We start from the raw sequence: 15572 nt of genomic DNA on the forward strand, positions 1-15572 counted from the left end.
TTTTTTTTTTTTTTTAAATAGGGACAGCCCTCGAAGTAAAGAAGGATAGGCTGGGAAGTGCCCCGCCCTTTATGCAAATCAAGGGGCGTGTCGTGCGCTGAGGGAGGCGGGAGGTGGGGGGGGTGCTCCCGGGGGCGGCGGTTGCCCGGATGGGCCGTTAGTCGGAGCCCAGCCGCGGAGTGAGCGAGGGAGACGGGAGGAGCCGAACCCGGCGCCATCCGCCGCCATCCGCCCCCGCCCCACCGCCATCCCACCTCGGGGAGCCCCTAGGCCCCGGTCCCGGACCCCCGCGCACCCGGCCAGGTGAGTCTGGGGAGCCGAGTGCTAACGCCCTTTTCCGGCGCGGGAGCGGTGGTGGCGGCGGCGGCGGCGGCAGTGGCGGGCCGGGGGGAGGAGAAGCTGCCATTAGCCGCCGCCATTTTGTCCTCCTGCTGCTGGGGCTTGCCTGCCCCTCCCCCTCCGATACCCCCAGCTTGGTACCCGCACCTCCAACCCCTCACACAGAGTGTATGCCCTGCCCCTAATCACCCACTGTCCTGGTTTCTTGGAGTGACCCCTTTCTTGGGCCGGTAATTCCACACCATCCGTTGCGCTCTTGGCCTCTTCACCCCAATCTGTGGGTCCCCTTCGCTACAGCCACTCTGGGGTGGGCCGCGCCCGACGATCCTCGGAGTGTCTCCTTTCCTCCATATTGGACCCCCTCCACCATCAACCAGTGCTTGGGTTCCCCATTCTTGACCCCCCTGTTCGCGTCGAGTCACTCCCACCCTGGAACCCTGTTTTTATCCTGCATCCTTGATTTTTACGTTCCTCAGTCTTCCTCTGCTTTTTAGTTTTTCCTGTGTTTTTTCCCCTCTGTGACTCAACCCCCGTTTTCTTCTTGGGTGTCTTGACGTTGCCCTTTTACTTTGTTCTGTCTTTACCGTTTCTGCTTGAGTGTATTATCTTCCACCTGCTTTCGTGTTGATCCTTCTTTATTAGTGTTATTCCACTATTCTGTGTCCTTTTCTTTCATATATTTATTTTCAAACATTCAGAGTCTTTAAACACCTACAGAGCAACCCCCATTCCCTCATCTTACCTGTCTTAAAGTTCTCCCTGATTTTCATCCTGATTTTACCCACTTTTTGCCCTGTGTTTGCCTGGATTTCCCACCACCTTCCATCTCTTTCCTGTACGCCATTCTTTCCTATAAATGAATGCCTGGTCACTCAGGAACTGACTGATGATGCAGAGTTTGGCCTGCTTAGGGAGGAAGGGATATTGGGGAAAGAAATGACTGCTGATGGATATTCTTACTGAGGGTAGGAAAATGAAGTTGGTTCTGGTTTTGGCCCTATGATTATGGAGTGTGCTTGAGGTAGCTCCATAATGTTGTTTTTCTCACATCTACGTAGGGTTAGTCAGAGCCCAGCAGTGTTCATTTCATCTTGACACAAGATTTTTTTCCAGGAGCTGGGATAGGGGCAAGTGCAGGAAATGATGGGGTGAATGTTCCAAATACTTGGGGTTCTGTAGCTTGGGAGTATGTAGAGCCCCAGTTGTTCCATAAGGAATTACCTGGCACCAGCCCTCAGTCTGGCTAAGCAAGCTCGTAAAATTGTTAAACTCCCAGCATACCTTCGTGCAAACCTCCCCAGATGGGAGTGAGGCTTCTGGGAAAGGAACCTGGGGCGCAGTTAGGGAGTTGGTGGTCTAACAAGTGGGGGATCTGAAGTTCTGTTACTTGCAGAATGGAGCTTTATGCCTTTTTCTGCTTTTGTCTAAGGCTGGGACTTGTCATATTTTATTGTACATCTCTGGAATGATTTCTGTGGGGGGAGAAGAGATTATGAAGAGAGATAATGAAGTAGCTGCTACCCTTTATAGCCTGGCACAAAAGGAAGAGTGTGTTTACTACTAGGAGGATACTAAATTTTTTATCTGGATTTGCTTGGCAAGAGGTGTCTGGGGGAAAGAGGCACCATGGCATTTGGGCTCTGTGGGAGTTTAAGGGACTGGGGACTTTGAATAGGCTGGAGGCAAAGACACCAGAGGGCCACATATCTGGGTCCCTAATGAGAACAAAAAGGACCATCTAGGTTTCTTTTGGAGTTAGTAAAGGGAGCAGAGACTGAAACACTTGGTGTCTGGCCCACAGGCTCCGGCACGTTTTGGGGGAGGTGCCTGCAGGACCCAACGTACTCAATGAGCTTCCAGCGCAATGTCCGATCGCTCGGGGCCGACTGCCAAGGGGAAGGATGGAAAGAAGTATTCCTCGCTCAACCTGTTTGATACGTATAAGGGCAAGTCCTTAGAGATCCAGAAACCCGCTGGTGAGGGTCCTGCGAAGATGTTCCTAATTCCTAGAGGCTGGGCATACATTTTAAAGCTCTTTGAAGGGAAATGGTTATAGTGCAAATATCAAAAGACTAGAGAAACACTAGACACTTCCGAGTTTTATTTTAGGTCCCATAGGGGACGTTGGTCTTTGGATGAACACCATTTACCCTCCTACAAAGGCGTGTCTGTAGTTCCCTGTCTTTGGACACGTAAGAACCGGAGGAAGAAAAACGTGGATTTGGAGAAGTCTGGGGCCAGCTTGCTTCCTGCAGGCTCAAGATCAACCATCCAACAGAGAAGCATCAAGTGTAATGCATCTTAGTTTTTCCAGTGGAATTTCAGGGATTGCTGAAGGCAAAGAAAGGAGTGGTTTCTAAAAGGAGTTTGGCTATAAGACATTAAGGGCATATAAATGGGATTTAGGAGAGAAAGCTGTCAGATCACCCATGTGGGATGTTTTTTCACCCTCTCATCTTTTCTCCAGTTGCCCCTCGCCATGGCCTGCAGAGTCTCGGGAAAGTTGCCATTGCCCGGCGTATGCCACCCCCAGCCAACCTTCCAAGCCTGAAAGCCGAGAACAAAGGCAATGACCCCAACGTCTCACTAGTGCCGAAAGACGGAACAGGATGGGCAAGCAAACAGGAGCAGTCCGACCCCAAGAGGTAGACAGAGGCCTGGGGGATCTAGAGTGATGAGTATTTTAACTTTGAACTTCAGAATGAGTTGGGGCTTGGTCTAGCCCAGCCACATAAGATCCAGAGACAGAGGGAAGCCCCTTTCTTGGCTATTCCAGGACTCCTGTTAGAGGACTAAGGAATGACACTTTCAGCTTTCTGTCAGGTGGCAGGAAGGCATCAACAGACGGCCTACACAGGGTAACTAGGTTATAGTATTTTGTTGTAAATACTTGTGAACAGTAACAAGTGGGCCTGGGTTCACTTATCCTCCATGAATCGGAGAAGTAGGGGAGGGCATCGCAGATTCTGGATAACTTTCCTGTCCTACCATCCCTTTAGTTCCGATGCCTCAACCGCTCAGCCGCCGGAATCGCAGCCACTGCCGGCTTCACAGACGCCTGCCTCCAACCAACAGAAACGACCCCCAGCAGCCCCCGAGGTATGTGAAGAACTGGATGTTACTGAAGGGCTGGAGGCAAGAATGGTTTGTAGCTCCACCACCCACCATCACGATTTATTTTTCTGCTTCCCCAGAACGCTCCTTCGGTTCCAAGCGGGGTAAAGTCCTGGGCACAAGCCAGCGTCACCCATGGAGCACATGGAGATGGTGAGTGCAGGGCTGCTTGGGGAGCTTGCTCAGTGCTCTTGTGGTAGGTAGGAGCCCTGCACTATACCTTCAGCAAAGTGTTCTCAGTCCTCTGGCTAAATTTTGGGCCCCGTATTCAGTTTCATGAGCCACATAAGCAAATTCATGTGTCTTACTGGAGGGTGAAGTGGTGTTCCAGAGCTGACCTTGTTTCTTGGGGAATGAGTATGCAGTACGTAGGGGGTGAATTTTAAGACAGGAACTTGATGATCTGGTGCCTATCAGAGCCTTCCACTTTCATGGTACGTTGTTTCATGGTAAATATGCTTCTGTCTTCTGTGCACCCCAACAGGTGGAAGGGCATCAAGCCTACTGTCACGATTCTCTCGCGAGGAATTTCCGACCCTGCAGGCGGCTGGCGACCAGGACAAGGCTGCCAAGGAAAGGGAGTCTGCCGAACAGTCGTCTGGGCCCGGACCAAGCCTCCGCCCCCAAAGTGAGTGGTTGCCATTTGTGAGTTGAGTGGGTGGTGAGTGGTTGGTTATTTTTTGCCCAGAGCAACACCTTATTCTATCTCAGAGCCAAGTGTTGGCTTATTCACCTTCTTCTCCATCATTTTAAAGCTATGTTCCTTCTTTGCTTTTTCCAAAATAAAGATTCTACAACTTGGAGGGACGGAGGTGGGCGTGGCCCTGATGAGCTGGAGGGCCCAGACTCCAAACTTCATCACAGCCATGATCCCCGGGGGGCGCTACAGCCTTCAGGCCCACCCCAGTTCCCTCCATACCGCGGAATGATGCCGCCCTTTGTGAGTTTGCACATCTAGTTTTTGAGTGGTTGTGCTTGAAGCTTGAGATTTAGCAATTAGCACTTAGTTTTTGGAGGGGGCAGAGAGAAAGCAGGGGCCTATGACAGAGGGGAGGACAATAGGTTTAGGAAGCTGGTTGGCTCTTTGTCCCTCTAAGCAGCTGCTGTTGGGACGTTTTGCAGATGTATCCCCCGTATCTCCCGTTCCCTCCGCCCTATGGACCCCAGGGGCCTTACCGATATCCTACTCCTGATGGGCCCAGGTGAGTAACCCAGCTCTGGGTTTGTGATTGGGGACGGGAAGCCTACTAGGAAGGGAGATGATCTTCAAGGCCCAGAGTCTTCTATGTGTATTTTTTTGGTTTTGTTTTCTTTTGTTTTTGACATTTATTTACTTATTTTGAGAGAGGGGGAGCAAGCGGGCAAGGGGCTGAGAGAGAGGGAGACAGAGAATCCAAGCAGGCTCCACACTGTCAGCGCAGAGCCTAATGTGGGGCTCAAACTCACAAGAACTGACAAACCGTGAGGTCATGAGCTGAGTGAAATCAAGAGTTGGACACTTAACCGGCTGAGCCACCCAGGCACCTCTTGTATGTGGTTCTGTAACATGCTTTTACGCTCTCTCTCCCGTTTGTCTTTTCATATGCAGCCGTTTCCCTCGTGTGGCGGGCCCTCGGGGCTCAGGGCCGCCCATGCGCCTTGTAGAACCTGTGGGTCGGCCTTCGATTCTTAAAGAGGATAATCTCAAAGAGTTTGACCAGTTGGACCAGGAGAACGATGATGGTTGGGCAGGTTAGTGGATATGAAGGATGAAGTGTTTTGGTCTCAAAAGGCAAAATCCCCTGAATAAATAGGGGGTTGTGTTGGGAGAAAAGGAGACACCAAAGGGTAGGGCAGACACGGGGGAAAGCCAAGTCCTGGTAAAGAACTGGGAGGTGTGGGAATGCCAAGACTCACAGTGGCATTCACTTCACTCAGAGGGGGGTTGGCGTTTCCAGTAGTGCATCCTGTTACGTAGTTCTAGACCCCTTTGAAAGTTACCTGAGATTGGAGACAACACTTGGGTTATTGCTTTTCGCTTTTCCCTCAGGGGCCCATGAAGAGGTTGACTACACTGAAAAGCTCAAGTTCAGTGATGAGGAAGATGGGCGAGACTCTGATGAGGAGGGAGCTGAGGGCCAGTGAGTTCAGAGGCTCAGTTTTTCTCGAAGTAATAAACTCTTAAGTGAGCTGTTTTACAGCTGATTTTAATTCCACTGTTGGTCTGCTCACAGCAAGGAGTCCCAGTCAGCTGCTGGTGAGGAACGGCCCCCTGAAGCAGATGGCAAAAAGGGCAACTCCCCCGGCAGCGAACCGCCCCCTCCCAAGACGGCCTGGGCAGAGACCTCTCGGCCTCCAGAGACAGAGCCGGGGCCTCCTGCCCCAAAGCCTACCCCACCCCCACCTCACCGGGGCCCCGCCGGGAACTGGGGCCCCCCTGGGGACTACCCAGTGAGTGTCTACAATGAGGGGTCAAGAAGGGTCAGTTGTGGGAGATGAGTGTTGGCTGAGAAGTTGAAGCAGTAGTAATAGAGGAAACTGGAGGGAGGGCCAAGAATGGGCTACAGGACGTGTAGAGCAGTAGAGTATCTCTGCAAAGGTCTGGAACATCTTTGGTGTTAAGGGAGTCTGGGTTATAAAAGGAAATTGGGATGCTAATGAGGAAGAACAAGGAGACCTGGGTGTCTCTGAAAGGAGAGAAGAAACAAGATTAGGATGAGTTTGCCCCTACCCAGAGAGGCCACTAACCCAAGGCCGGTTCCTGCACCCGCAGCTAGAGACAGTTGATCAGTCTGTGCAAAGATCAAAAACCTGACTGACACGTCTGGCCTTGCCGGATCTGCCCATTGACAGGATCGGGGGGGGCCTCCCTGCAAGCCCCCAGCACCCGAAGACGAGGATGAGGCCTGGCGGCAGCGGCGAAAACAATCTTCATCAGAGATCTCCTTGGCTGTGGAGCGGGCCCGGCGACGCCGAGAAGAGGAAGAGCGCCGCATGCAGGAGGAACGCCGGGCAGCCTGTGCCGAAAAGCTCAAGCGACTTGATGAGAAGTTTGGGGCGCCTGACAAGCGGCTCAAAGCAGAGCCTGCTGTCCCACCTGCTGCCCTTCCTGCCCCGGCTCCACCACCTGCAGTCCCCAAAGAACTCTCTGCGCCTCCAGTTCCTCCACCAGCACCAGCCCCAACACCAGAAAAAGAACCAGAAGAGCCGGCCCAGGCCCCTCCTGCCCAGTCCACCCCCACTACAGGTGTGGCTCCAGCTCCCACCCTGGTGAGTGGTGGTGGCAGTACCAGTAGCACCAGCAGTGGCAGCTTCGAAGCCAGCCCAGGTATGGAGATGGGGCTAGGGTACTACCAGGTGTCCCAGCTCTTCAGTGTTTGGGCTGAGGGTACAGGTGGTATGGGTGGGAGGAAATGAAGTTGGTTTATTGGACTGTGGCAGATGAAAAAAGCTCTTTGCTCGTGTGGATATTTGAATTCCTGGATACGTAGTGACCTAAAACCACTTCGTATAAGCTCAGTCTGGAGCAAGGGGTAGAAGGCGTCTGTCATTTTGGTGGTTTCGTGGGAATTTAATGCCACCGTCATTGTTCTTAAAAGTAGGTGCTTATCTTGAGAGAGGGAGGTGAGAGCTGAGGTGATGGGTATTCGTGGCATACCTGTTGGTGTACTGGGCCACTGATGATTATCTTTTTTATCAACGCAGTGGAACCCCAGCTGTCCTCAAAAGAGGGTTCTGAACAACCAGAAGAGGTTCCTTCTCCTGCCACAACCCCTGCCCCGAAGGTGGAACCCAAGGGTGATGGGGTTGGTCCCAGCCGACAGCCCCCCAGCCAGGGCTTGGGCTACCCCAAATATCAGAAGTCATTGCCACCTCGTTTCCAGCGGCAGCAGCAGGTGAGATCAAGTTATTTCCCCCATTAAGAGCTGTTTCTGTCCCTGGCTTCGATGTTTATCCTGTTTGTAAGCTGCCTTCCGGGTCCCTCTACTACCTCTTGTCTCTCTTGTGTCTCTTTGGTTTCCATGTCGTCCAAGTGTTGATCACATCTGTGTATTAACTTTGCCTTGTTGTGTGTTTCTCTTTTTCTGTTGAGGGTGGTGTGGGGGTTTTGAGGTCTCTCTCGTCCCCTCTTCTGTCCTTGCCCAGGAGCAGCTTTTGAAGCAACAGCAACAGCAGCAGTGGCAGCAGCATCAACAGGGTTCTGCCCCACCCGCTCCAGTACCACCATCACCGCCCCAGCCTGTGACCATGGGGGCTGTGCCAGCTCCACAGGCTCCGCCCCCACCCCCCAAGGCCCTGTACCCAGGTGCTCTGGGCCGGCCCCCACCCATGCCCCCAATGAACTTTGATCCCCGGTGGATGATGATTCCTCCTTATGTGGACCCCCGGCTCCTCCAGGGCCGGCCCCCTCTGGACTTCTACCCTCCTGGTGTGCATCCCACTGGTAAGGGCCCTTGCATGGGAGTGGGTAGGGGACACTTCAGTCCCAGGAAGTGGGTATCGGCATCTTGCTGTGGGAATAAAGGGTCACCGGTGAAGGAGGTTGGGGCAGGTATGTGGTTGTATTGCTGAGGTGGCTCTTTGTTTCAGGACCATCTTTGGGAAAGAAACGGTGGTCTCTCATTGGCCAGGATTTACTTGGGGGGATTCATTGATTTAGTCTGGGGAAACTGAGCGGATAGGGTAACTCTTTCAGGAGTGTGCATCAGGCCCAGACTTGGCAGGTATAAGAGAGGAGTTGACATTGATGTGACTGACAGAAGCAAGTTGGGGAGATGCTTTTTGAGCTGCAGGGCCTGTCATGCAAGAGAGGGTTAGCTTCCTCATCCCTCTTGTTTTCTTAGGCTTAGTTCCCCGGGAGCGCTCAGACAGTGGGGGTTCAAGCTCAGAGCCGTTCGAGCGCCATGCACCTCCCCTGTTGCGGGATCGGGGCACCCCACCAGTGGATCCAAAGTTGGCCTGGGTAGGAGATGTCTTCACCACCACGCCCACTGACCCCCGCCCGCTCACCTCCCCGCTGCGCCAGGCGGCTGATGAGGATGACAAGGGGATGAGGTGAGTCTGTAGTGAAGTGAGTGCATTGCCACTGAAAGGGTCTGGGCTAGGAGAAAAGGTTCTTTGGATTATTGGTGCAGTGACAGGAATAAGTGTGAGAGGAGCGTCTGGGTGGTAATAAAGTGTTCTCTTTCTCCACCTAGTTGCAGTTTTTTTCATTCTAATTTCCACTTTTTTTGTTGCCCTTTTAGGAGTGAGACTCCTCCAGTACCTCCCCCACCACCCTATTTGGCCAGTTATCCAGGCTTTCCTGAGAATGGAGCCACTGGGCCCCCGATCCCTCGCTTCCCTCTGGATGAACCAGCTCCTGCAGGGCCCCGTCCACTCCCTTGGCCCCCAGGCAGTGATGAAGCCACCAAAATACAAGCTCCCCCGCCGAAGAAGGAAACCCCCAAGGAGGAGACTCCACAACTGACGGGGCCAGAAGCCAACCGAAAGCCTACCCGAGGAGTTGGAGGCCAAGGCCCCCCGCCACCTCGCAGAGAGAGCCGCACTGAGACCCGCTGGGGTCCTCGCCCAGGCAGTAGTCGTCGTGGGATCCCTCCAGAGGAACCAGGGGCCCCTCCCCGCCGTGCTGGGCCTATAAAGAAACCCCTGCCACCTACGAAAGCTGAAGAGCTCCCTCCCAAACCCCTGGAACAGTGTGATGAAAGCCCCAAGGTTCCAAAGCCAGACCTCCTCAAGACGGCAAAGGGGAAGATAGGGGTCCCCAAGGAGACCCCACCCAGTGGGAATCTTTCCCCTGCCCCAAGGCTTCGGAGGGACTACTCCTATGAAAGAGTGGGTCCTACCTCTTGCCGGGGCCGGGGCCGAGGCGAGTATTTTGCCAGAGGGAGGGGTTTTCGGGGCACCTATGGGGGCCGGGGGCGGGGAGCCCGAAGCCGAGAGTTCCGCAGTTACCGAGAGTTCCGAGGAGATGACGGGCGTGGAGGTAGTGCAGGTGGACCCAGCCATCCCCCTGCTCCCAGAGGCCGCACTGCCAGCGAGACGCGAAGTGAGGGTTCGGAGTATGAAGAAATCCCCAAACGGCGCCGGCAGAGGGGCTCAGAAACGGGTAGTGAGACCCATGAGAGTGATCTGGCCCCCTCAGACAAGGAGGCTCCTCCACCCAAGGAAGGAGTGCTCACCCAGGTTCCTCTTGCTCCTCCACCATCGGGAGCCCCTCCTTCACCAGCCCCAGCCCGATTTTCCACCGCCCGTGGTGGACGCGTCTTCACTCCCAGGGGAGTGCCGTCACGCCGGGGTCGAGGAGGAGGGCGGCCCCCTCCGCCCATTTGTCCAGGCTGGAGCCCTCCAACCAAGTCCCTGGCCCCCAAGAAGCCTCCGACAGCTCCTTTGCCACCGAGTAAGGAGCCTTTGAAAGAGAAGCTGATCACAGGGCCTCTGTCCCCCATAGCCCGGGGAGGCAGCAGTGGAGGCAGCAACGTGGGCATGGGTGTGGAAGATGGGGAGCGGCCCCGACGGAGGAGGCACGGGAGGGCTCAGCAGCAGGACAAACCGCCTCGGTTCAGGAGGCTGAAACAGGAACGGGAGAATGCAGCCAGAGGGACTGAGGGCAAGCCGTCTTCCCTAGCCCTTCCAGCCCCTGCCTCTGGAGTGGAGGAGACACTCACGACAGTTTCCATGCCCCCACCCCCGCGCCGGGCAGCTGCCAAGTCTCCCGATCTGTCAAACCAGAACTCCGATCAAGCCAACGAGGAATGGGAGACTGCGTCAGAGAGCAGTGACTTTGCCAGTGAGCGCAGGGGGGACAAGGAGGCTCCCCCACCAGCATTGCTGGCCCCCAAAGCTGTGGGAACTCCCGGGGGCAGTGGAGGCGGAACCGGACCAGGCATTTCAACCATGTCCCGTGGAGATTTAAGCCAGAGAGCCAAGGATTTGAGCAAGCGGAGCTTCTCAAGTCAGCGGCCTGGCATGGAAAGGCAGAACCGGCGCCCAGGCCCTGGCAGCAAGGCTGGCAGCGGTGGCAGCAGCAGTGGAGGAGGTGGGGGATCTGGAGGGAGGACTGGCCCAGGGCGAGGAGACAAGAGGAGCTGGCCCTCTCCCAAGAATCGAAGGTGGGTAGGGACAGGCTATTAAGTTTATTCTAAGGTTAGACTGAGGGGGAAGGGAGAGAATCTGAAGGAAAGGGAAGTTGGGCACCATGGACTTTGAGATCTAAGGGCACATGGGCTGCTGGGCGCTGGAACACCCACATGTAGGGAAAATAGTCGGAAAGCAGTTGATTGAGTCTGGAGCGTGTGTGTATTGTATGCATATTCTCTGTTCTTTGCTCTCTATTCTGTAGACCCATGCCATACACCTAGAATTTGTTAGATGTGCTTAGAAACACCTGGAATTTAACAGGGAGGTGGGAGAAGTTGGAAGACTTGACTGGTAGGGAAAGAGTTAACAATTCCATGAATATTAGAGTTGATGCTCTGTTCTCTTCAGCAGACCTGAGGAGCGTCCCCCAGGGCTTCCTCTGCCTCCCCCGCCTCCCAGCAGCTCGGCTGTCTTCCGCCTGGACCAAGTTATCCACAGCAACCCTGCTGGCATCCAACAGGCTCTGGCCCAACTCAGCAGCCGCCAAGGGAGTGCAGCTGCACCAGGGGGGCACCCAAGGCCCAAGCCTGGGCCTCCCCAAACCCCCCAGGGCCCCTCCCCTCGGCCCCCAACTCGATATGACCCTCAGAGGGCCAACAACAGCGTCGGTTCGGGTAAGCTGGAGGGGCTAAGGGTGGGAATGTCTCCATCCCCAGAAAAGGTCAGGTGCTAAAGGGGGCAGAGTCTGCCCTGGGGACCTTGATGATGGGTGTCTGCACTGACCAAAGGTGGAAGGCTTGGGAGGGGCTAACAGGAAAAACTAGGATCAGATGTAGACCAAGGCAGATGCTGACGGATTTCCCCTTTTCCCCAGACCCCCACTTCGAGGAGCCAGGGCTGATGGTGAGGGGGGTGGGCGGAACTCCCCGGGACTCTGCCGGGGTTAATCCCTTCCCCCCGAAACGGCGGGAGCGGCCTCCCAGAAAACCGGAGCTGCTGCAGGAGGTGAGGGATGGAGCTTGAGATTGTGTTTCACTGCTCTTACTCCTAAAGGTTCTCACTTATGTTTTCTCCACTTTCTCCTGTTCTGTCATTGCGTCCTTACCCCCAGATTCTCCATTATTAGTCACTTCTTGTCTCCCTTTTTGTCCCACACCTCATTCCCACCTCACTTATGTTTTGTTTCTGGCCTTTCTCACCTTTAGGAATCTTTGCCGCAGTCTCATAGTTCTGGATTTTTGGGCCCCAAGCCTGAGGGCCCAGGCCCTCAGGGAGAGTGCAGAGAGGCAGGGACAGAGGCCCTGACTCCTCACATCTGGAACCGTTTACATACTGGTGAGTACAAGTGAGCGGTGGTTGAAAAGGGCGATGTCAAAGAGCCAAGAGGGCAAGGTGGCCTCTGGACTGCCTCTCATCTCTGCTGTCTGGTGCTCTACCCAGCCGCTAGCCGGAAGAGTTACCGGCCTGGCTCCATGGAGCCCTGGATGGAACCCTTGAGCCCTTTTGAGGATGTTGCTGGAACAGAGGTAAGTGACGATGGGAAGGGAGTGTCTGAGCTGGGATTCTCTTGAGCACTGGTAGTGCTTCTCCACCTGGTCTGGGTTGTCCAGGGCTATTTGCCCACATAATTTCTCCCTTCAGTTTGTATTTTGTAAACATTAGGTACTGACTGCTGACTTGACTTATTTTGATTTAACTTTTTTTCCACTCCTCTCAGATGAGTCAGTCTGACAGTGGGGTGGACCTGAGTGGGGATTCTCAGGTGTCATCAGGTCCCTGCAGCCAGCGAAGTTCCCCTGATGGAGGACTCAAGGGGGCAGCAGAGGGGCCTCCCAAGCGGCCTGGAGACCCCTCACCCCTGAAAGCTGTTCCTGGTGAGGGTTCACCTGGCTCTGAATCCTCTGAACCTCCTAGGAGACGGCCACCTGCTCCCCTAGATGGGGACAGAAAGGTAAAAGACCAAAAACGAGGAATGTTTCTGGGCCTCTGACTTTGGCCCTACATTTGTCGTCTCCTCTGTGCTTCTGTGTTTTGGGGATTCTTTCATTTGGGAGACGTGACTTGACTTCCTTTACTTCCCCAATGTAGGAGCTGCCCCGGGAGCAGCCTTTGCCCCCTGGCCCCATTGGCACAGAACGGTTGCAGCGTTCGGACCGAGGCCCAGAGCCCGGATCCCTCCGGCCGTCCCATCGATCTGGGCCCCCGGTCCAGTTTGGCACCAGTGACCAGGTCTGCATGGGCAGGATCTGAGTACCTTGGGTTGGGTGAAGAGGGGAAAATCTGGAGGTGGGATGTGGAGGATACAGGTCTTGAGTCATGGGACAATCTCCCTTGCATCACTACCACAGGACTCGGACTTGCGCCTAGTGGTAGGAGACAGTTTAAAAGCAGAGAAGGAGTTAGCATCAGTCACTGAGGTGAGTGGGAGAATGAGTTTGGTGGAAAGGCCTTCAGTTTTTGGAAAAAATGTCTGGGTGTGACCTGGAATCCAGGAAGCCCAAACATTGCTTCTGACAAGGCTTTTTCTTCATAGGCCATCCCTGTATCCCGAGATTGGGAGTTACTCCCCAGTGCTTCTGCCTCAGCTGAGCCACAATCCAAGAACCTGGGTCCTGGGCACTGTGGCCCAGAGCCCAGTTCCTCAGGCCAGCGTTTGTACCCTGAGGTCTTCTATGGCAGCCCTGGGCCTCCCAATTCTCAGGTAGGTCCTATTTCCTGTCCCATGACCCCTTTCTGCCTGCTGCCCCTTAGTGTCTGTCTTTCTGATTTGTGTAGTTGTAAAATGCCATTTTGTTATTTCATTTTTCTCCTTGGCTTTTACTGTAGTAGGTGGGGTGGGAGATCTTTTCTTGACCAGAAAAATGAGCTATTCCAGCCTTGCTCTCCCTCAGGTCTCAGGGGGAGCCATAGACTCTCAGTTACATCCCAACAATGGAGGCTTCCGCCCTGGGACACCCTCACTTCACCCTTACAGGTGAGACTCAATGACTGTTGATCTCAGAAGGACACGCAACTGTGTCTCAGTGGGAGGGAAGGGGAAGACCTGTTTCTGGGGTATGAAACACTAGTAGACTTGACTTGGAACAAACGATTCTGGTTTCCTGACTCCTTCTCCCCACCTGACTTTTTCCCCCCCTCCAGATCACAGCCCCTGTACCTCCCCCCGGGCCCAGCGCCCCCCTCGGCACTGCTTTCTGGGGTAGCTGTCAAGGGCCAGTTTTTGGATTTCTCCGCACTGCAAGCAACAGAGCTAGGGAAGCTGCCAGCTGGGGGAATCCTCTACCCTCCACCTTCCTTCCTCTACTCTCCAGCTTTCTGCCCCAGCCCTTTGCCCGACCCACCCTTGCTTCAGGTGAGAGGTGGGCAGGTGCTGGGCTTCGGGAGTTAGGGGTGGGGGAGAATGCTTTTGGGAGTTGACATTTCTCCCTGTTGTCTCCCAACAGGTGCGCCAGGATCTGCCATCCCCCTCAGATTTTTATTCTACTCCTCTGCAACCTGGTGGCCAAAGTGGGTTCCTCCCCTCAGGGGCCCCTGCCCAACAGGTACCTTTTGTTACTTGTCCCTCATTGTTTCTCTACCCAATTTCTAGCTTTTTTGTCTGACTCTGTTTCTGGTTTTATGACCTTCCTCCCTGCCCTTAATACCCTCCCCTCGACATTATTTCTTAACTACAGATGCTTCTACCCATGGTGGACTCACAGCTGCCTGTAGTGAACTTTGGCTCCCTGCCACCAGCGCCACCTCCTGCCCCACCGCCCCTTTCTCTGTTACCTGTGGGCCCTGCTCTGCAGCCCCCCAGCCTGGCTGTGCGGCCCCCACCTGCTCCTGCTACTCGGGTGCTGCCTTCACCTGCCAGACCCTTCCCCCCTAGCTTGGGGCGAGCCGAGGTAAGGTATAGGAACTGAAGTGCAAGGGAACTCCTAAGAGCTAGGGGTAGGGATTCAGAATCTCCAGGTGAATTGGGTTGGGAGGCAGGAGGCTCATGAATTTTTTTTCCTTCAGCTGCACCCAGTGGAACTAAAGCCCTTCCAGGATTATCGGAAACTGAGCAGCAACCTTGGGGGACCTGGGTCGTCACGTACTCCCCCAGCTGGAAGGCAAGAGGAGGGAGTGGGGATGCAGACTGCTCACCCTTAAGGGCTTTCTTACTAAGGGGCCAGGGAACAAGGGTCAGGCTTGCCTTAAAAACTTTTTCCTTTAGGTCATTCTCTGGCCTCAATTCCCGTCTCAAGGCCCCACCATCTACCTATAGCGGAGTCTTCCGCACCCAGCGCATCGACCTCTACCAGCAGGTGAAGGGCAGACCCCTGTGGCCCCAAGTCTGAATCCAAGAGTTACCATCTGAGTTCCTGTCTTTTCCATCCCTGACTTCCCAGTATGACCTCTATGTACCCATATCCTAGGCCTCCCCACCGGATGCCCTGCGCTGGATGCCGAAGCCTTGGGAGCGGACAGGGCCACCTTCTCGAGAGGGGCCTTCCCGACGGGCAGAGGAGCCTGGGTCTCGAGGGGACAAGGATCCTGGGTTGCCCCCACCCCGCTGAGGGAGTTCCCCTTGCCCCCCACCCCCCGGGGCTTGTATATAGATTATAAATATATAAGGGGGAAAGGGGTGGGTGGGGAGGGGTTGTGGGGCTGGGGCCTCACTTCCCCTCCACCCCCCTCCCCTGGTCCCCTATCCCTGGGGCCGTTTGTTAAAAAAGAGTAATAAAAGGATTAAAAAATTTTTCTGAAATGATTTTGGGGATGGGTTGGTTGTTTGCAATCTTTTTGTACCATAGTACAGTCCCCAGTGAAGTGGTTTTACGGAATTTACTTACCCCAGTGATCTGTTGTAACGAGCGATCTCAAAATTTGACCATTTTATTGTATATTGAAGTCTCACGGACTGGGAATTAGAGCTGGCTTCCACTGGGCGATCGGTTTCTTGTGCCAGTGAGTGAGGTCTGTTGGTTACCAGTCTGCAGCTGATGGTTGGGCTGGTCACATAGGGCTACCCTCAGGTGTCTGGGGCTTTGGTGGCACACCTGGAAGGTAGAATCCCACTGGACTGTCACTAG

General features: G+C 54.6%; 1 protein-coding gene and 1 non-coding gene across 4 annotated transcripts; both read left to right on the forward strand.

Moving 5' to 3' along the window:
• Window positions 1-141: 141 nt before the first annotated feature.
• PRRC2A (proline rich coiled-coil 2A) lies at window positions 142-15250 on the forward strand. 3 transcript variants are annotated; one of them, XM_025917342.2, is made up of 31 exons: window positions 142-303; window positions 2141-2315; window positions 2807-2984; window positions 3339-3438; window positions 3534-3606; window positions 3938-4081; window positions 4242-4393; window positions 4576-4655; window positions 5042-5184; window positions 5483-5573; window positions 5667-5883; window positions 6286-6760; window positions 7138-7328; window positions 7579-7876; window positions 8277-8487; window positions 8679-10544; window positions 10921-11186; window positions 11387-11517; window positions 11718-11847; window positions 11953-12038; window positions 12230-12463; window positions 12601-12741; window positions 12861-12929; window positions 13046-13213; window positions 13404-13486; window positions 13654-13864; window positions 13956-14054; window positions 14187-14399; window positions 14515-14609; window positions 14714-14804; window positions 14916-15250. In XM_025917342.2, exons 2-31 carry the CDS (start codon window positions 2204-2206, stop codon window positions 15054-15056), a joined length of 6489 nt encoding a protein of 2162 aa, XP_025773127.1. In that variant the 5' UTR covers window positions 142-303; window positions 2141-2203; the 3' UTR covers window positions 15057-15250. The 3 variants fall into 3 exon arrangements, with proteins under 3 accessions (XP_025773127.1, XP_086561919.1, XP_086561920.1); XM_086705793.1 differs by having other exon boundaries at window positions 10924-11186; XM_086705794.1 differs by lacking the exon at window positions 12861-12929.
• Window positions 2489-2619, forward strand: LOC112853824 (small nucleolar RNA SNORA38). The gene has a single exon (XR_003222948.1). It is a non-coding gene; the product is annotated as a small nucleolar RNA SNORA38 (small nucleolar RNA).
• Window positions 15251-15572: the final 322 nt, after the last annotated feature.

The sequence above is a fragment of the Puma concolor genome, chromosome B2 (assembly GCF_028749965.1).
Source record: "Puma concolor isolate L17-30 chromosome B2, mPumCon1.1.hap2, whole genome shotgun sequence".
NCBI classification, from domain to species: domain Eukaryota; kingdom Metazoa; phylum Chordata; class Mammalia; order Carnivora; family Felidae; genus Puma; species Puma concolor.

Bases quoted from the DNA above. Each gene is read 5' to 3' on its own strand.
- PRRC2A (XM_025917342.2), top strand. From the start codon at position 2,204: ATGTCCGATCGCTCGGGGCCGACTGCCAAGGGGAAGGATGGAAAGAAG. The intron at 3,439-3,533 runs GTATGTGAAGAA...CTGCTTCCCCAG, and splicing joins GACCCCCAGCAGCCCCCGAG to AACGCTCCTTCGGTTCCAAG. The intron at 12,464-12,600 runs GTAAAAGACCAA...TCCCCAATGTAG, and splicing joins CCCTAGATGGGGACAGAAAG to GAGCTGCCCCGGGAGCAGCC.